The sequence below is a fragment of the Stegodyphus dumicola genome, chromosome 6 (genome assembly GCF_044657685.1).
Source record: "Stegodyphus dumicola isolate Sdum_Otavi_A_Nest chromosome 6, ASM4465768v1".
Classification (NCBI taxonomy): domain Eukaryota; kingdom Metazoa; phylum Arthropoda; class Arachnida; order Araneae; family Eresidae; genus Stegodyphus; species Stegodyphus dumicola.
Genome location: NC_140773.1, coordinates 229,051,925 through 229,072,991, shown reverse-complemented (window position 1 = coordinate 229,072,991; position 21,067 = coordinate 229,051,925). Strand labels below are relative to the sequence as shown.

Genomic DNA, 21,067 nt, shown 5'->3' with positions numbered 1-21,067 from the left:
TAAAAAATATTGATTATCTAAGATGACAGAATAGTTTGATGCATCACAATGGTCATCAAAATTAGCAAACAACTGCTGGTGTAAGGAATATATTGTTTTCTGTGTTAACTGGAATTTAAGACAAATTTTTTTCGTATATCACGTTTAACCGGTTAATTTCAGTATATTAATACTAATTTATATTTTTTAAATGAATTTTTATTTCCGTTATAAATGCTTATATATTGTCTTATGCTTAATAATATATTCTTTTCTGTGCTAACTTGAATTTAATACAAATTTATTTTCGTATATCACGTTTAACCCTTTAGTTTTACATCTACATGCTTATTATCTGTGAATTTTTACTACCATATGCTTAATATATTGTTTTATCTGCTAACTTGAATTTACATTCACTAAAAATCACGTTTACAAAATATCACGTTTACGGCTCGGCTCATCGTCGATAAACCGCGAGCTTGGCGAGTAAGAATGCAACGGCGCCAAAGGGTTCTTTCCCGAAGCGCCAACGGGTTCTCTGCGGATGAAAATCCAAAATTCCTACTAGTTTAAATTTCTTTTTTAGTAATTCACAACATTTGGTTTTACTTTTGGTTTTGAATTTTACTATAGCCTTGTCTATATGGATGACGAAACACGAATTGAGTAACTGAAGAGTTAGGTTTGGAGGCAACTTCCGCTTGATAAGTCTGTCTCCTGCCTGCTCAACAATTATTCACTTATGCAAATTATTTCGGTCTTAAAAATTCTTTTGAGATTAATTTTTTTGAATATTATATACTTTTTTCATGGTATTAGATTGTGCACTTAATTTACATATGCTCTTAGAATTTAAACAATATTGTAAATTAGTTCGCAGGAATAATTATTTTTTTATTTTTTTAATTAAAATTTCTTAATTAAATTTTTAATTTATATTAGCTTTATACGAATAGAGAATACTTGTTAAATATATATATATATGTGTGTGTGTGTGTGTGTAAGATAAAAAATATATAAATCAGCTTTATAATTTAATTTGATAATTGTCTTTTAATTCCTCTTTTTTAATTTGGTTATTTCCTCTTTATTCTAAAACTAATAACAACATTTTTGGACTGTGCCATTTCTAGATTAATCTATGACACAGAACTTGCGTAACGCAGTAATGACGCAGTTGTTTCGGAACCTAAATTCTGAGAAATAAAACCTTTCTAACGTAAGCCAAAATCTTCCTTTTGGTGAACTGTCATATGGGAGAAATGCGTACTTCGCTTGTAGCTCTGTTGCTGTTTGGACGCCATTTCATTTCGCTGTGCTCTCTTCCTATTGCAATAAATGTAAATGTTCTGAAAATATGCACAATTAGAGTATTACATGAATTGTGGTCACAAATGTGAATTTAAATAAAAATAGAATTTAATCTGCCTCGACTGCCAAGTGTTCTATTTAGCACGGATCAGCATTCTGCGCAATCAAAATTCTTTCTCTTCAGCATTGATCCTCTTCAATATGCCCTCTACGTGCTTTGTCATCAGAATTTCTGCTTTTCTAGTCTCAGTGTTCCTACATCAGTACCTCTCTCTCTCTCTCTCTCTCTCTCTCTCTCTCTCTCTCTCTCTCTCTCTCTTTGATACTTTTGATATTGCCAGTTGCAAAAAGATGTGCCCAACTAGATGCTATAGCAATCTTATATACAAAATTTCAACGTTCTACGGTTAATCGTTTTTGAGCTATGCGAGATATGTACGTACAGACGTCAATTAAAAAAATCCATCTGTAATCCATTTTGAATCCACTTTAGAATACCTTTTGGAATAAAGAGCTGTGCTCTCACTAGGATTCGAAACATTGATCTTCCATTTGTTAGCTAGATGTGATAAACACTTATACTGTGAGAGAACGCATAGAGCGACCCGATGATTCCCAGAGCGTCGACGATAGGAGAGATAAAATGGAAGACATAAAAGTAAAACATGTTTAGAATTCTTCAATAATTTTCCATTTTGTAGCTGAAGATTTATTTAAATCTTTAAGTATTTTTCTGTCTTTTAACTGTTGTCTGTCTGTCAAAGATCTATAGCTCGTAAATCGCAGATTAATTTGTTGCCTAAACGTTATAATTTGCGATGTTTGGACAACTAAATTGCGAAATTCAAAAAAAAATTTTACATTACATTGATCAAATAATTAATCTTTTCCTCCATCTGCCTTAATAATTATCTAAAATAATCATTCTTAATACGCTAAATTCTTAATCGCTTTGACAGTTAAAAGGAAGAAGATGCGAATGAAAAATAAATACGAGGGCCATTCTGAAATTTTTTACATACGCATAGGTTTCTAAATTTATACTCAAAGAATTTTAGGTGTGTTCAAAGTAGTCTCTCCCAGCATCAATGAACTTTTGTAGGCGAACTTTCCAATGAATAAAATTTCTCAAGTCATTCATGTCTTGAAATTAATGAAAAGAAATGCATTCATAGCCTCATCAAGCTCGTCTTCGGAATGAAAACGACGTCCACGGAAGTTCTTTTTTAGATTACAAAATAGCCAAAGGTCGCACATAGCTAGATCGGGTGAATAAGGTGGATGTTTTTTCACTTTGATGTGTTTTTATTCAAGAAACTCAACTGCCAATCTTGATGAATGAGATGATGTATTGTCGTGGTGGAGCACGAGTCCTCTAACATTCACTTCCTGAAGAATTTCTGGAAGACACTTAGTGGTGTACCAGTTAAGAGCGACTGTCTTCTGTCCTTCCAGTTTGATGGTTTGGCCAATCCTGTACTTCTAAAGAAAACAGCATGCATTACTTCTTTCACGGCACGCTGTCTTTTCACCATTGTGAGCTTGGATCCTCTTCGAAGACACATACTTTTCTTTCTTGACGTGTTGGTAAGTATGTTTCATCCCCAGTTACGATTTTAGAAATAATAACAATGCCCACCATCTTTGAGTTATTCAAGAGTTTTTTTATTGATTCTGATACGCTCCTCTTTTTGGTGCCAAGTTAAATTATGGGGAATTCAGAGACAAACTAGTTTCTTCAGACGCAATTCTTCATGAACAATTTTATGTATGGCGGCGGATCCAATGTTAAGTTCCTTCTGTATCATTTGGCAGGTGCAGCGATTATCATCCATTAACATTTTCCGTACGACAGGCACATTATCCGGACTGACTGCTGACAACAGCCTTCTTGCGTGTTCTTCATCCTGAAGAGAGCTGCGACCTCTGTGAAATTCCGTAAAACAATCTGAAGAGAGTAACACGAAATGGATCTTCGTTTCCAAATGTGATGTGTAGAAGTTAAAAAGCATTCTACTTGATTTAATCTAACTTTAAAATCATAGTGGGATAATGTTCCGTCGTCATCTCCACTTTTCTTTCCGCCAAAAATTTATTCTACCCTCAACTACTTGCAATTGGTCAATAAAAATCGTCTACTAGTTCATATTTTCAAATCTGATCGTTAATTTTTTCTGCCTCTTACCGTCCGCACGTATCTCAAAAATTTCAGAGTGACCTCCGTAATATATTGTTATTGTATAAAAGTGAGCAGTGGTTTATGTATGTTTAATTTATGAAAATAATGTTACTACATTTATTACACTTATTAGTACTCTTCTGTTTATCAGGACCGGACTCAGAAATGTATGCATGTATGGATATATGTGTTCGTGTATGCATGTATATGTAATATTTTGGGGCAGTCGGGAACATGAGTGAAGCTTGGCAATCTGGTCACATCAGAATTCCAGACATTGTTGTGGCTGAGTGTGAGGCGGCATCCAATGACGACACAGAAGGATTTAAATTTACAGCTCCATATCTTTATTCAATTTAAATGGCAGATCATTATTCTTTTAGATTAAATTCTCAAAAATCATGAATTATGATAGGGCATAGTTAAAGCCTGTAAGCTATGTCCTGGATGTTTTCCTTCATTTCTTACCTCAGACTCTAAAATATTTCTTGCTTCACTAATATACTAATGCTTTGCTCGCCCGGCCTCTCGTTTTGAGGGAGAGGGGGATGTAAAATATAAAAATGGCTCTTCGCGATGGCTTTGCTCTTCGCAAACAGGCAACTTCTAATTAACTTTCCGCAATTTCAGGATCTTCCCCCTAGACCAGTACTTTCGAGCATATTACATAACCATCCTATAAATGAAGAATTCGCGACATCTTACGTCAGAAACTGCTTTCTCCTCCTGCTGCTAACAGATCTTTGCTGCCGCTCTTACCATTCGTCTCCCTTTGTTCGAATAGTACGAAGCAGTAAATTTAAAGTTAATCTTATTTAGTAAATCACTATTAAATATGTAGTTTTGGAGAATTTAATCTAAAAGAATAATGATCTGCGATTTGAATTGAATAAAGGTATGGAGCTATAAATTTAAATCCTTCTGTGTCGTCACTGGATGCTGCCTCACACTCAGCCTCAACAATGGCCGGAATTCTGACGTGACCAGATTGCCAAGCTTCACTCATGTACCCGACTGCCAAAATATTACATATATATGTAGCTACGTATGTACACACACATATACGTGCATATATACAAATATTTCTGAGTGCGGTCCCGATAACGGAAATTGTATTTAACTTCCGTACCAATATTAACAAGCTTTCTTATTATTGCTTATGATCTAAAATTTTGTATAACGTGTAACTAAATAAATATTTAAATGAAAATTAAAAAATACATTAAAAAAAGAAGTTAGGAAGACGTTTTATTAATCACGAACTGAAATTTGTTTAACAAAATAATGTTGCGTGCTTACGAGTTCGTAGTAGATTGAATGCACCCAGAATCCATACTAGCTTGATAAAATTTATTTACCCCAAAGAAACACTTGACAGTTATGGAACGTTCCATAAAGGTACTCGCACAGCTCTTCTCAATATAACACAGCATGATCATTAGTTCCCATTTCAAAATCACTAAGAAAGTTAAACACAGCACAATGCAAAGCGCATCCAAATAGCGAATCTCACACGATCTCTCTATACTCCGAAGACAGCTCTGAACTAAAAACTGAGAGCTGGTGCTCTCTTTGGGCTTGTCTCTCCCATTTCTCTTGCTGTCGTTGTTGACTAATGATCACTTGTCTTAATTATAGTCAGCTCAAGCTCCACGGAACACCTTGTGGTAAAGAGCGCAAGATACGCCTGTTGTTGGCAACAACCTTGAGCACCATACAGATGACAGTGCGATTTAGCTCAGTTCCGCCCCAATTTTGAAAGGCAGCACCCCGGAGTGGGGGGACGGGACCAAGGGTCTCCCCCTCTTCCCCTACCACCAACCTCTCAAGAGGACTTCTGGCTCGCCGCATATTTAGAGTGCGCCCATACCGCATGGGCACTATTCATTTACAAACATCCATGACTTCTCCGGGATTCGAGCCCGGGCCCTTAGGCACGGCAATCAGCGACGCTAACTACTATACTGATTGACGGCTCCATTTCTCTAAACTATTGGAAGGCATATACGGTTGAAGTTACATAATAAAGGCCGGAAACGGTTACAGTTACATATAGGGATCCCATTGCAGTTATTCAATTTACTGTACCAATTACGTGGGCCGAACCAGATTGCCGTCAAATGGTTGCCAGGTTTGGAGACTTCGGGGCGATTTCTCACAAAATTTTGCGTACAGTTTCTCGCCAGTTTAGTGAAATAACCATTAACTCAATATTAAATAAACTTGTCTCTGTAGTCTTATTTTTTCGGCACAGCTTTTTTTAAGGCGTTTTAAATTACCTTATGAAGGAGATACAGAAATTTCCCGTATAGTTTCACTAAAATTATTTGCATATATACAAAATTCGTAATAATAATTTACTAATAATTGTAAAATTCAAAGTGGTGTTAAAATAGATGTAGGTGTTAATGAGATTAAAAAGAGATGAGATGAAAGGGCAGAAAAAGATAGAGAGAAAATTAAAGAGAGAAGAACTGAAAAGGCAGACAGAGAGAAGCTTCCATCCCCCCCCCCATCTGGCTCGTAGGGCTGAGATTAGTGAGTAAACTAGGGAATACACACTTCTCTGCAGCTGACAAGGGAGAAGCGAAATTGGAAGAAAGGGCCTACGTAATTAAATTTCTTTCTACATTCTCTCTATTACTCTTTCTAGTATACTTTCTATTCTGGTGAATGGCACTTTAACAGTTTTATCTTTTTTTATGGGTGTGCTGAAAAAAGAAAGGCCCATGTTCTATCATATTTTGAAATGCCGCATTACACTATTTATTCAAGGCTTAAATTGAGCCGGAACTCTGGTGAGCTATTTCTTTGATATCCTTATAAAATTGTAATTACAGCCTCAGTTCTTCATAGGACGAGATCCGATATTTTATTTTTATTATTTAAATATTCATTAATTTAAAAATTTATTTAATTTTTGTTTGCATTTAATTTTTTGTTTGTAATTAAACTCCAATTTTAATTATTTAATATTTTAATTATTTTATTATTTTGATCATTTTTATTTTGTTTTGTTCCTTTTCTTAATGGCTTTTTCTTAATAGAAAATCATACAAAACCAAGCAGTTTAATAATTGTTTATTATTTGATATTACAAAAACACTAATTATCCAGTATTTTAACTTTAAATTTATTAATTTACGGAAGAAAAAGCATGAAGGGAAAAAAGAAATAAACTTACCGAAGTCTTTTCGCCGTTTCCCAGATAACAATGAGTATCGTGCATGGCGTACCTCAAAGAATTTTCTACTATGTTGAGGTTTGTTTTCTCCCAGTTGTAATGCCGGAAATACTTGTAGAAAGAACCATCTCTGACATCTTTCATCTTGAGACTTAAATCAAAAACAAAACTTTAAATAACAGATAGTTCTAGTGATGAATGCACTTAGTATTTTTATTTTTGACGTTAGAAATATATATAGTGACGCTTAAGGATTGACTTGACAGTTTTTAAAAGTTACGCAACTCTACCAGTGTATTTATTATCCAGCGATTTAGAAAGTGTTGCCATTTCGCAAAACATATAAAGTCTTTAATTTTATTCCACGCGGACTGGAGCGTAATTCATATGAGTTCTCTTAGTGCGGCTTTTAAGTAAAGCTAAAGATCATTATTAAAAGCTCTTTTTTAGTTCACTCGTGGTGTTTCACTGTGAGCGGAATTTTGACATCGATTTAACCTACTTCCTAGGAAATTCTAAAGATATACTGTTTTAAAATATTTTGTTATTTTGCTGCTGAATGGAATTTTATGTGTTTTAAGTGAGAAGAATGTGATAGTTAATAAATAAAGTTAATATTCACTGTAAACTGAACACTGATATAACGAACTGAAAAAAATAGGAACATGTTTTGTATCGTAACACATTACTCTATTCCTACTAACTACGATGATAGTAAAATTCCCTCTCCCACTATTTGTTTCTCAAAATTCCATACATTATTGTTTAAGTCCGAAGTAACATTCTTCCGTTTTTTCACATTTTTCCTTTCTAAACAATCGAAAACCAACCCAAATTTGATCTTTGCGCTATCAGATAGATTAGAAGATTACCTTCAAAATGAATTTATTTCTATTATTTAATTTATTTCATTCCAAATCTATAAAGAGATTTATATAAGCCTTGTGATTTTGTTTTCAAAATAAATCAATAGAATGTGGCAGTGTGTGCAAGGTTGCTACCAATGACAGATTTTTAAATCAAATTTAGCCAGAGAAAAATTGAAATGAATTATATATAAACTTGCATTATTGGAAAGATCGGAAATCTTTGAAAATAGCATGTGAACCTTTAGAAGGTACGATTGTTTTTGCCGCCCAGTCGGTATAGTCGTTAGCGTCGCTAACTCCCGTGCCGAAGGGCCCTGGTTCGAGTCCCGGTCATAGATGTTCGTAAATGTATAGTGTTGGTGCGGCATGGTGGTACTCTAAATATGTGGCGAGCCGAAAGTCCTCTCATGCGGTTTGATGGAAGGGAAGAGGGGTGGGAAGCCCTCGAACTCGTCCTCCCGGGGTGCTCTCCATCAAAATTGGGGAGGGGGCGCTAAATCGCACATTTGCCCTCAAAGGTGTTCAATGCTGTTACCAACGACAAGCGTCATCTTTGCGCTCCTTGCCACGAGGAAGTTTTGTGGGCTTGGGCTGATGTTACCGTCAGACAAGTGAGCATACGTAAGTAACAGGAATGATTTTCTTAATTATTTCCTTCTATGAAATAAAATATGCAGTTAAGTTTTACACTCGATGAAATTCACGAGACATTTACAAATAATCATTTTGAGTATCATCAATATTTCAATCACATTGTCATTTTTAATTAAATGGGATTATTACTTTAATTTCTCGACGATATTTTCAATTAAGCGCATTAATTTTCTGTCAATTTTAAAGAAATGCATTTGAAAATTCTAAAAAAATGATTCTTTAACTATGGTGTGTGGTGTGGTGTATTTAATTATGGCAAAGCACACAAGTGCTATCTGCCTAAGAGGAGGGATGCCTTTCGTGGAGGACTTTCTAAGGGAAACTGGCTCGTATACACGTTACACATGGGGAAAACCACGAAAACACCCATGCAGCCAGCCCGTTCGCGGGATTCGAACCTCGGACCGAACTACCAGTGTTCAGCGACTTTACCACTCGGCCGCTGGTGGGCCGATTCTTTAACTATGACAATATTATTTGTTACTGAGACTGAAATGTTGATAATAACCAAATTGATTAATTTTTCAAAAATTGTTAGATAATTTTATTAAAAATGTTTAATTCAAATAGATTATTCTAATAAATATTCTAAATGTAATTTAACTCAAGATGAAAAGAGTGAAAACAAGAGTCTATTACTGTGACCTATTAAAAAAAATCTGATGTGTACACTTGTATTGGAATATTAAATTATACGCATTATCCTTGCATTTCATTTAAACTTATTGGATTGAATTAAATCTAATTCGCCGACAGCGCATAAACCACTATAGAATAAATGCATTCTTTAAAATTCACTCTAGTATTTGTTTACCATAGCGACACTCTGGCGCTAGATTCACTTAACAGTGTTAATAATTATATAACAGTTAACTTATATAATAATTATATAACAGAAACTCAGTTAACTGTTATATAATCCAATAATTATATAACAGTTAACTTATATATTTCGTTCATATTATAACTCATAATGCACAAAATTTATATCATTTAAAGAATAGAATTATCTAATCGTTGCCACATGTTCTATTCAAATACTATAATAAAGCTACAATGATGTATGAAAGAAATAAAGCAAACAAAACAAGAAAGAAACAGTTTTTCACAGACGATTGAGTATTTCTCATTTAATTAATTCAGTTCTCACTTCGCGAGAAGGCAAAAATACATAAAAACTCAAAATATCTATATTGAAAATTACGAAGCAAATCTCAAACACTTATTTCCTCGAAAAAATTCCACAAAGAATTATGCATGATTTAATTGGCAATAATAAATGAATGCGTTATCTTTGTTGTTGCGAAGCTAAGTTTCTCTAGATTGGCAACAAATCCACTAGTCTCCTGTTTCAAATGTAAACATCAATGGCCGCCATAAAAAACAGGCTTAGCGGCAATTAAACAACTTTAAAATTGCTGATAATTCTAAAAATATTGCACACGGATTTACTAAAGGCATAAAATCCTTGACCGGAAGATAAAAACAACATAATTCAATCATTTTTAAAGCAAAAAATGTACAATTTACAAACATATAAGAGTAAAGAAACTGAGATCGCTGAGCAGGGTAACAGAGTGGATATATATATATATAAATATATTTATATACGTTTGGTGCGGCCGATTGCAACCAAAATACGAGTTGCACATCTACATGTTACAGCATTCCTATATACAAAATTTCAAGGTTCTGAGGCTACTCGTTTTTGAGTTATGCGAGATACGTACGTACATACGTTCGAACAGACGCCACGAAAAATTCTCTTCAGAATTAATTTTAAAGCAGTTTTATAATTTTTTTGATGGAAAAGAGTATTTTATTCTGTCCTTGCGTACAGATATCACGCAAAAACATCGTTAAATTGCATTCGATAGCGGTCAAAATGGATACTTTCGTTGAAATATGCTGCCTGAAACTTTTCGCGATTACAATACTTCCTTTTTACTTCGTACAAGGAAGTAACAAGCAGTCCGTGTAATCAAGTTCCGAATAATTGGAGTTCAGAATATTCGGAAGCCAAGTAATATAAGTTCTGCAATCCCTTGCAAATTGTGCCTATTTTTACGAAAAATAAGATACTAATGATGCCGCTAAAAAATTATGTTAATACTGAGTGGAATACATAAGCGTACACGCACGTGTCTGCGGATTATATGGAGTGTTTTATTAGTTATGGAGAGTATAATAAGGGCATGATGGATTTTCGGTGATTTGTGTCTTCATACTCCTTCACGACATTCGCAGTTGTTCCCGCAAGAATTGGGTAAACTTTATAAGATGCCAGGTAAGATGAGTAGCTACGAACTGCTGACAGTTATGAGGTATACAGGGAGAAATTAGAGCTTTATGTTTGACTTTTCAGGAGTGCAGTTGGTCCTGGATTCCTGTTAATGAACGACAGCGCTAGTCGACTTAGGGCTCATCTAATGGACGAATGAGTTGGAGAATTGTCGGTAAAGTAGAAGTAGGCCAGCCCACAAACTCAGATGGCTAGAGAGCTCAATGTAACGCCTAGTGCCGTCTGCAATTCGGGTAAACAGTTTCAGAACAGTAACAGAATAAATGTCGAGAACTGAACAAGGGCGACTAAGATCCACAACGACGAATAAGAATCGTTATTTGGCACCTTCAAGCGCGGTGACACAGGACTTCTACAACTTCATAGCTCTCACTTGAGCTACGTGCTGCCACCGGGAAACGAGTTTCACGGTCTGTAGTTGCCCAAAGTCTTCACGAAACAGGGCTGCATGCCAGAAGCCCCGCTGTTTGCGTCCCGCTCACAGCAGTATACAGGAGAGTACGTTTAGCATGGAACAGACAACATGCACTTTGGATCAAATTTCAATTCAGCATCCTTCGTTCTGCACTAAGTCGAGACTCAGCGATAACAATTCTCGGCGTACTTGTACCTGGAGAAAGCCTGGAACCAGATTCCACCTATCCTTCCTCAGGCAAAAGGATCATAATGTAACAGTTTGGGTAGGCATTAAGATGTACAGACGGATACCCCTGCTTGTGTTCGACAAAGGCTCCCTGTCTGTTATGAGGTATAAACAGGAGAACTTAGAACCTCATGTTTGATTTTTCAGGGGTGCAGTTTGTCCTGGATTCCTATTAATGATCGACAGCGACTGTCCACTTAGGGTTCAGCTAATCGAATGTCCTGGAATGTCAGGATATTTGCCGCACGGATTGACCAGTCAGATCTCTTGACTTCAAGCTAATGTAGCATGTCTGGGACGCTCTTGAGAGGGGAATTTCATCTCCTATATCCCTGGAAACTTCCCGGGGTGCAGTACTAGCTTTATTTATGCCATGACAGTGTACTCTGGGGAAAAGCATTTCGAGCTTGGTGGTTCCAGAACCCCGAGAGAAGACCGTTTGTACTGTTGGATCAAGGGTGGAAAGGCTATAGGCTACCGGGCTGGTGGTATCGGTAGCGGGTGTGGCTTTGCCTCTTGACCCGAATCACGGTATTGTCGGTGGTCACGGACAGTCCGTGGTCATCGCAGGTATTCCATGTCAAACCTTCAGCTTGGTGGATTGCCCGCATAGTACTGGCGGGGGCACTTAGACGACCAATCCAAGCTTTATAGCTCCAAGCTCCAAGCTTTATAGTTCCCGGCCATGGTGAGGCCTGAGAACCGGGAATGGTGACACTTTGGGCCCAGGAGGTAGCTGTGGTCGTAGAGAGATTTTTCAAGCCTGCCACCTCAGTTGGGACTCGGGGTGTAGCACAGGTAAGCTTCTTCCTCTCGGGGAAACTTTTCACTGGCAGACCTTGCCTAATATATTCTCAGTTGGGGCTAGTCCGTGTAGTGCCAAATGCGGAGCACGTAAACAAATATTATTATACGCTTGAGAGAAACAACCCGGAGTTGAAACGTGCCTTGCTGGAGGAGCGGAATCAACTGCCACAGGGACTCTTTAGCTGCCGCCTGTCCAGTATGCCGTCACTCTGCGCGACCTGTCTGGCTCAAAGAAGGATGCCATAAGAGAGGACTCCTTTTCAGTTCAATATCATAAAGTGAATTTTGCATATCCCTGCACTATGAGCTTTATTGATAATCATACCAACATATTATGACTTTTGAATGGCATATCTCTTTCTCGGTTTTAAATATCCAAATTTCATTAAAATCTGTCCATTAGTTTTTGAGAAATTCGGTATAATGTTCAAATTCTCTTCATTTTGCACACGAGCGTATTTCAGCGCGGTGTTGGTGAACGCTTATTATCAGATTAAACTAATGCCAAAGCAAAAATAACTTCGATGACCTCCAACCATTTATCCGACATCTCTATACTTAGGAACATAAGATACAAATATATACCTGGCGCTTACCTCGTATTGAATAATGTGTTGATGAGAGGCAGAATAGGAACACTCAGCGAGGCGAACCTCTCTATTCGAGGGTAGTAGAGGAAGAAGACGAGACACATCTCTTGCCGGGTGCTTTCACCTCCCTTTAAAGAGAAAGCATAGAGAATGATTTTCACAGAAACTTCCAAACATTCGCCGACACCACATATTCACACTTAATTCAAGAATAACTTCTAATCAAACAAATAGGTCAACATGAAATTTCGCGTGCCGTCAGGTTGCGAATTAACCGCCCATTTCTAAAATACTTCATGCGGAACAATGAAAAAAATGGCTATCATGAACACTTCAAAAAAAAAAAACTATTTTCGGAAAACACAAAAAGAAAATTAAAATGCGTAATACTTATCCCCTCTTAGTCATTGTTCTTTAATGCCATTTATAATTTAGTTATTTTATTTCTTATGATTACTATCCTTCCATTATATATAGTCTTTTTTGTTTTGAATATTTATTTAATTTACATTATTAAATGCATTTATTCTCCACATTAAAGGGCTCGAAAATAGCAGTAAACCATTAATAAGGTTCTTTTCTGTTAACTATGATTGGCATTATTTCTCTTTCATGTGTTTTTTACTTCCCTATTTTGTGTTTTTTTACTTTATTGTGAGCTCAGTTTTTTTTATTCTCGTATGTTGGTAAATTGTGCATTTTTTGCTTTAAAAGTGATTGACTTTGTTTGATTGATATTGTTTTTATATTCCAGTTAATGTTTTCATACCTTTAGATAATTTGCATGCAATAGTTGTAAAATTATCAATAATTAAAAAGTTGTTTAAGTGGTACTAAGCCTAACGAGATCGCCATTTGCTTAGATTTGCAACCCTTAGTGGATTAGTGAATTGACTTGAAGTCAGTTGGTGGACGAACTTCGGTGTCTTTTTGCACAGTGGGACGAAAAGTTAGCTTTCAATTTTGTGCACCGAAAGTTTTGTCTTCTTCCTGTCTGCTGGTCCAACTGTTTGCTTTTGCGCAGAAACTTTAATTTTAATCGCAAAAATTGTTTTTTCTAATTATTTTTATCGGTATTCGGTGTTTTAAGTTTTTCTGTATTTTACAATTTTTAATAAAGCTTTTTTGAATTTCTGTATATTTTTGCCTTGCCGCGAAGGTCTGGGCTGATATTCCCCCATTTTGTTTATTTTTATTAAAATTAAATCTTGATTTTTATTATAGTTCAGTTACTATAATTAAGTTTTGTTTCTGTGTTCAGTAAAAAAATTGGCATATTTTACATTACTTGCAAGAAACAAACTAACTTACGAATGTTGTCTCATTTCTACCAGAAGAATCGTAGGTGCATTCCACTGTTACTTGGTCTCCCTAAACATGATAAAAATCAAAATAATTTCACATTGTTATTTATGTTTATTTGCATTGTTGATCCAACATTAATCATATAAGTAAAATGGGTAATAAAAAGAGAAATAGTTCCATTATTCCATAAAATAAGCCTTTCACAATTCAAACTGCTGTTACCGTTGTGGTGCAATTCAAACTGGTGACACAAAATGAGAGAACTGAATGAAATGTTTTCTTACCGGCAACAGAGAGACTTCTTCTTGGTAATATCTGTATTCCTTCAAGAAAAAATAACTCCATAATTAACTGATAATTCACAAAACAAGATGTTCCTTAAAACTTCACCGAGACGATTATTACGATATAAAATTAAAAAGAGGTAAAAATTTTTAAACAATTTAATGTAAGTAGAAAACTTACAGGTATTAAGAATATAAAAGGGGTTTAAAATTACGTCTTTTAAGCAGTGCAATAAACAATAGTCATATACATGGTGCGAAAATATAACAACGCCAGGTAAAATTCAGAATTTCTTGAAAATTAAAAGCGTTAACACGAAATGAAACTAAAATTACATCTTAATTAAATAAAGCTCATGTATACGCTTAGAAAATCTGGGAAATAAATTCACATTAAGAGTGTGTTAAAAATTACTAAAAAGGCATAAAAAAATTCTGTGTCTATCTCAAAAACACTGTTATTTTTTTAAGACTCCGTTACAGCTATTCAAGATACTTCTGCACATAATGTTGGGGAATTAAAAAAAAGTTTGATGCGGACACTACATGACTTCCTTGTACGGAATGTACATTCGTTGTACATTATACCCATTTTTTGCTGCATTACATTTAAACTTATTCCTTCGAATTTCATCAAAGAGAAATTTCTCATTCAATTAATTCAGTTCTCACTTCCCGGCAAGCAAAAATGCATAAAAATTTCACAATACCTTCATTAAAATTTGAAAACTATAGTGAAACATAATAAATCAAATACACTTAAAACAATTTTTGCAATTAAAATTGGAGTTTTTACGTAAAAATAAGCAATTCGGTCAGCAGGCAAGAAGGCAGATTTTCGGTGCACAAAACAGAAAGTTTACTTTTGCTCCCACCCGGCAAAAAAACACTGAAAGTGCAGAAACTGATTTAATTCACTAGTCTGCTATGTTTCAAATGTAAACAAATATGGCTGCTATGGTAAAAAATTAGGCTTAGTTGCACTTAAACAACTTTTAAATTGTAGCTGCATGCACATTAATTAAAGGCATAAAAACCTTAACCGAAAGGTAAGAACAACCTGATTAAATCATTTTTAAAGCGAAAAATGCACAATTTACCAACATATATGAACATAAAACTGAGATGACGGAGCCGAGTAACAGATTGGGTATATATATATATATATCAAAGATTGAATTAATTAATTGAAATACATTAATATCGAAATAAATTTCCTAATACTTGCGCAATAGCTGCAAAGTAATATAATAATAATTTATTTACTAATGGAATATTGAGTATATTATCTCCTTATATAAAAGTAGTAGAATTGTATTTGAATGAAGTAACCTAGAAGCAATGAAATTGAATAGCGAAAAAGAAATTTTTTAAGAAACTTGAATTGTAATTACGAAAAATAGAAATAGAAACTTTTAAAGGGAAAATTAATCAATAAACTAAGTAATTATCGTCATTGATCGGAAATTGGTTGACTTTTCAAGGGAACAAAACCAACTACCGTTCAATTAACAATAATTAATAAATGTGAATACGTTTCTTCTTTTATTCAAGTAAGAAGTATGATGCCAAACTGGTAGTTTGAATTTAAGGCAAAATTGCCTGTTGAGTTTAATCCAATTAGTGAGATTAAAGTGATATGAATTAAAGTGAAGGACAATATAGAATTCATTATGAATGTAGCAGTCCCGTTAAGCTAATGAATTTTTTATCAAATTAAGTAGTAGTAGAAATTTTCTTTGCTAAATTTAGTAAAAGTTTTTTTTTTTTTTTTTTTTTTTTTTTTTTTTTTTTGCTTAATTAAGTAGTAATAAAATTTTTATTTGCTAAATTAAGTAGTAATAAAATTTTTATTTGCTAAATTAAGTAGTAGTAATTTTTTTGACTAAATTGAGTAGTAGTATTTTTTTTTCCAAACTGAGTAGTATTAAAAAATTTCTTTGCTAAATTAAGTAGTAGTAAAAAATGTTTTCTCTTTTACTTGAGTAAAGTGTCCCCCGAAGAGAGCCCTTTACATTGTCATTGCCTTTAGATGATCTCTCCCTCTCTCTCTCAGTAGAGGGTGTATTAGTACAGCGGTGACAAACTTTCAAGAGAGATAGAATACATGTAGACGATGGGACATCACATAGCAGTGACTGGTCGGAAATGCCTTCCTGGCACGGCAATGACAACACAAAACGCAAAAAAAGGAACGACATAAATAGTGAGACAAACCATGTTTTATTATGTTTAGTACAGCAGAAACCTACAAATAAGAACTAAAACAAACAACGATTTTCATTAAAGAAGGTGTTCGAAATTACGATCCCTGACCATGATGGAGGCCTCACTTCACTTCTCGTGGAAGATCTGCATCACGAATGGAAGATGCATGACGCACGGTTCCTGCATCACGATCTGTGTCGTAATTTCCAACACCTTTTTGATGATGATCGTTGTCTCTTTATGTTGCTTTTTCTTTGTTTTTGTGGTACTCCGAATAATAAACGTGTTTTCTCACCCTGTTCGTGTCCTTTCTTTCTTGACTTTAGTGTCGTCACTACCGCGCCGGGAAAGAGTTTCCGATCGTGCATTCCTATGTGATTTCCCATTGTCTAGGTGTACTCTATCTCTCCTGAAAGTTTGCTTAAGGACTGAGTTCAGAGCAAGACAAGATTTGAAAAAAAACACTTTTGTCGCCCTTTAGCCATCTGGTAAACATTCTTTTTCATGCTCTATGTCTCTTAGAACGTTCATAAAGGTCTGCTTAGTAGAAATTGAGTTTCACCCTATGGTTGTGGTTTTCTGAGTTACCTATATATTTTCAAACTAGTATAATCGGTGTAGTGGTTAGCGACGCTTACTGCCGTGCCGAAGGACCTGGGTTCAAATCCCGATTAAGGCATGATTGTTTGTAAATGTATAGTGTCCGTGTTTTAATAAATGTATAATGATGTACGGCATAAGAGTACTCTAAATATGCGGCGAGCCGAAAGTCCTCTCGAGAGATTGATGATAGGGGAAGAGAGTCGGAGACTCTCGAGCCGGTACTCGGGTGCTCTCCATCTAACCTGGGGGCTTTACTGAGCTAAATCGCGCTGACACCTGTAAGGTGTTCAAGGCTGTTGCCAACGACAGACGTATCTTGTGCTCCTTGCCACGAGGAATTTCTTGGGCTTGGGCTGACTATAGGTCAGACAAGTAAGCATTTGTCAACAACAAGAAGAGGTTTAACTTCATGTAACACATTGTACTCCAAAACTGCCAAATTATAATGACATATTTGTTTGCAATGTGTTACATGGTGACAATTTGACACTTTTCTCCACTCTCACTGCTAATCCTTAAGGCATCGACTACATAAAATCAATCGGAAAATTCCCTTCAAATTTCTTTTAGTAAAACGACGGTATTTTAATGGAAACGATTTCAGATGTATTAAGTAAACAAAATTAAGACTGATGTTTTTGACCGTGGTGACCGAATTTTGTATATTTTTAAAAATTAAAATCATTCAAAAGTGCAAATTATATTGCTTTCGAGGTACTTCCATTTAAGTAAGTAATCGAAGCTCTAACCTGCAAATTTTCCATTTTAAAACATGGTTGCAAGGAAGCTTTTCTGGTAATTCGATGTACCACCAAAATGCAAGACATTTTTTCCTAACCTGAGAGTCGAAGTTGCAGTCGGGAGTCAACAGTCAAGTTGAAGTTATTTCAATGCGGTTTCCAAAATGGCGAGTCTTTATACGTCACCATTTTATACGGTGGCCGAAACGTAATTTTAATGTATGTCGTCGAAGAAAAGCATTCAAGTTCTATTTATTGAAGATTTCCAGTTACCAAAGTTACACTAATAGAAGCTCTACTACGCAAAGTTTACATTATAAAACATGTTTGCAGGAATGCTTTACTGGTAATCATTGCGTCATCAGAATGCAAGACATTTTTCCTTACCTGATAGTTGAAGTCGTAGTTGGAGTCGACTGCTAATGGTGGTAGTTCAGTGCGGTTCCTAAAATGGCGAGCCTTTATACGGCGCCCTATGGAAAAGGAAAGCAAATGCTCTTTAAAGATGCTCTTACATTATCAATTCTGATCAGAAAAATATTTCAGATGAGTTTTACGGTTATATATTATCTTTATGAATCTTCGGTTTCCAAAGACCTTTCACAGAAGTAGTGAGATTTCGTAACTCAATGTTTATTTGTTTAATCCATTATAGCAAATCCCTTGAGGGTTACCTGACTAAAGTATACAGTTCGCAGATATTTAGGACAAGCTTTTAGTTTATTATTCTGATTAAAAAAAGCAATTGAGAATTTTACTTGCATAACGGTGCTACCGCATAAGGCAGCCTGCAGCTTTATGGAGGTGCTTTTTACAAATTAGAAGCTGGTCCACATAAGAATAAGGACGAAAGGACTGTTAGGGAGGTTTCAATGTCTTTTTTAACAATGGCTGACTAGCATAAATGGGGGGTACGTTTAGGATAGAGCACTATTAAGAAGGCTCCCTCATACAACAGTTACTTCGAGGCCCTTGTGAATAAGAAGTTCGGCAGGAGTTTGGAGAATCCCAGGCCTACAGCTCCGACTTGCCCAAACAGATTGTTGTTTTGTTGTTTCTTCATAAAACTGAAGAAGTTTTACTGTGGAATGCACTTTACTGGTAATGAAAAGATCCAGCAAACTGTAACTGCGTTTCTCAATGGACTGGTGACAGATGTGTACACTGAAATAAATGCAAAAACCTGTCTTTAAGTATGATAATTGCAGAATGTTAATCCCATGTAGCTCTATAAAGACCTTTATTCTAGAATAATCGCCCGAGGTATATACTTAAAAAAAAAGGTTTGATTTAACTGACGTTTATTGTTTCTTTATTTTTCTTTTTAATTTCCATGATTTTCTGAACATGAAGTTTCTCTTAAAGAAAGTTAGTTAAGCTGATGTTTACTAATATCTTAAGAAACATGTGTCAAGTCAGTCTGACTTGTCGGGCACACAGTCTACTCCGTATACGGCCACCATCCAGCGATGAATATCGGCCGGTTTAACCCCTTCCACAGGAGAAATCTGATAGCATCTCGCTGCTGCTCAATCGTCGAATTTTGCATTCTGAACGGCAAGATGCCATACACGCACTGCCGCATCAATTAGACGGAACACACAGCTGCCTGCTTCACTCCGGCGTCATGTACGGGCATTCGCGTCCTTAGATGTCTCACAACGTTATGCCAAAGCGGCATATTCAAATTTATTATATTATTTATTATTATATTATGATATATTATATTATTATGATATTATGACGTTTCGTACCTTTTCATTTGAACATACCTCATAAATGCATTTTTCTTGTGCAACAATATCAACCGCAGCTCGTGGTGATGTAGTTAATCCAAGTTGAAACATGGATTAGTAGTCAGAGACTACACAATTTAAATAGAGTCAAAAATATTACCGCAGCGTCAAAATCAAACTGCCGGCAGCAAATAACACAAGCGGAATAATCACATCAATTAAAACTGGCAGGAATGAAACCTAGCATGCACACGTAGGCCAGAAACACGCTCTCTCTTAAAATCCAAAAACCTCAGTTTAAATACTAGCTATCTCATTTACATTTTGATGAGGAAAACGGGAAGGAGAAATGTAATCCAAATTTCAAATTATTGTTTAGTTTCAAATAATAGCCCAACAAGGTCATTGTAAATAACGTGATCTCAATGCTTAAGAAATGTGTTGAAATAATATTTTAACGTAAATCAGTTACCTGACGATTATCTGAACCTACACTTATCATAGCCTGCTTCCAAAATCTAGGTTGCATTACACTTGATCTGTAAGCAAATATGTATTTTGAAGCAAAAGACGTGTAAACCTCTAGCAGTTTAAGTCAAATCAGCTACAGATGCATATTGTTGCAAAATGGCCAGCTGCGGTAAGATAGCTTCCAGGTAAAACGAGCTTAGGGTTACCAGAAAAATGGGAAAGAAAGACAGGGTTGCCAGATTTGGTGCGAAATCGTCCATTTGGCAACAAAATTGGTGATATGCCATAAACAGAGCGAGAACATTCTAGAACGAACTGGTTTTCCCGAGAAAGTTCTCGAAGACAGTTCAAAAGCTATAAATACCCTGCCTGCACACGGAGCAGCAGTTTTACCGTGATGTGTATCTTGAGTTAAGCGATTAGTTCAGAGCAACTGAACCGAGTCGGGAGCTTCACTTTAGTGCTTTGCCGTGAAGCTCTCTTCACCGCTGTAGCCTGAAGGCTGTGTTGCTGATTGTTTCAGCGTGTTTGTTGTAAATTTTCGACGACTGTAAACTGTCTTTGGAATTCTCCTGTGTAATATTGGCGTATAAATTGTGTTTTAATTCTTCATCAAGTGTTGTCATCAATCACTCCAAATCCACGAACCCGTAGAACGCAACAATATGAAAGCGAAAGTCAACTTAAGTTAAATATACTTCAGCTTGTTTCATACAGAAACAAGCTGGATTTCAACAAATATATTTCGTTATACTGACGGAAAATACAAGCTTTATTAAACTTTAAATTAATATTAAACATTTATGCAAAGGAAATTCTTATTTTATTAAAAGTAATGATTTTACTAGGACAATACTAACTTGGATTTGTATTAATGTAATAAAAGCATACTGTAGACGTTTAAAATTAAGTTTAAAAAATGTCAAAGTTCTTGAATTCCATTAAATCTTTAGATGCCTCTTCCTACGAAAAATGACAAATTTATGCAAAGAAAAAAAGAATTAGAATGAGAAAAGAAATCACATAAGCAGAGAAAGAGTGAGATTGAATTAGCACCAAATGGAGCTTCGAAAAATAAGATTCGAGTATTTTCATTCCTTCGAATATTTAATAATACGTCTCGATATTTAATAATTTCCCAGTTCGAAATGGAAGGTTGTTTACTTTTGAGCTCTTAAATTCAGTTAGCTCTGAAATAC

The 21,067-nt window shown here is 35.4% G+C and overlaps 1 protein-coding gene across 4 annotated transcripts in view; it reads right to left on the bottom strand.

The window, feature by feature from the left end:
* The window catches only part of LOC118182455 (DBH-like monooxygenase protein 1), a 61,776-nt gene that overhangs the window by 2,481 nt on the left and 38,228 nt on the right, over positions 1-21,067 (bottom strand). For 3 of the 4 annotated variants that reach the window (XM_085819626.1, XM_085819625.1, XM_085819623.1), the window contains 5 exons: positions 18,049-18,134; positions 14,111-14,149; positions 13,833-13,892; positions 12,528-12,649; positions 6,657-6,807 (listed from right to left, as the gene is read on the bottom strand). In XM_085819626.1, coding sequence (XP_085675752.1) covers positions 6,657-6,807; positions 12,528-12,649; positions 13,833-13,892; positions 14,111-14,149; positions 18,049-18,134 — 458 coding nt within the window. The remainder of the gene's footprint in view (positions 1-6,656; positions 6,808-12,527; positions 12,650-13,832; positions 13,893-14,110; positions 14,150-18,048; positions 18,135-21,067) is intronic. The other variant, XM_085819624.1, reaches the window with a different exon arrangement.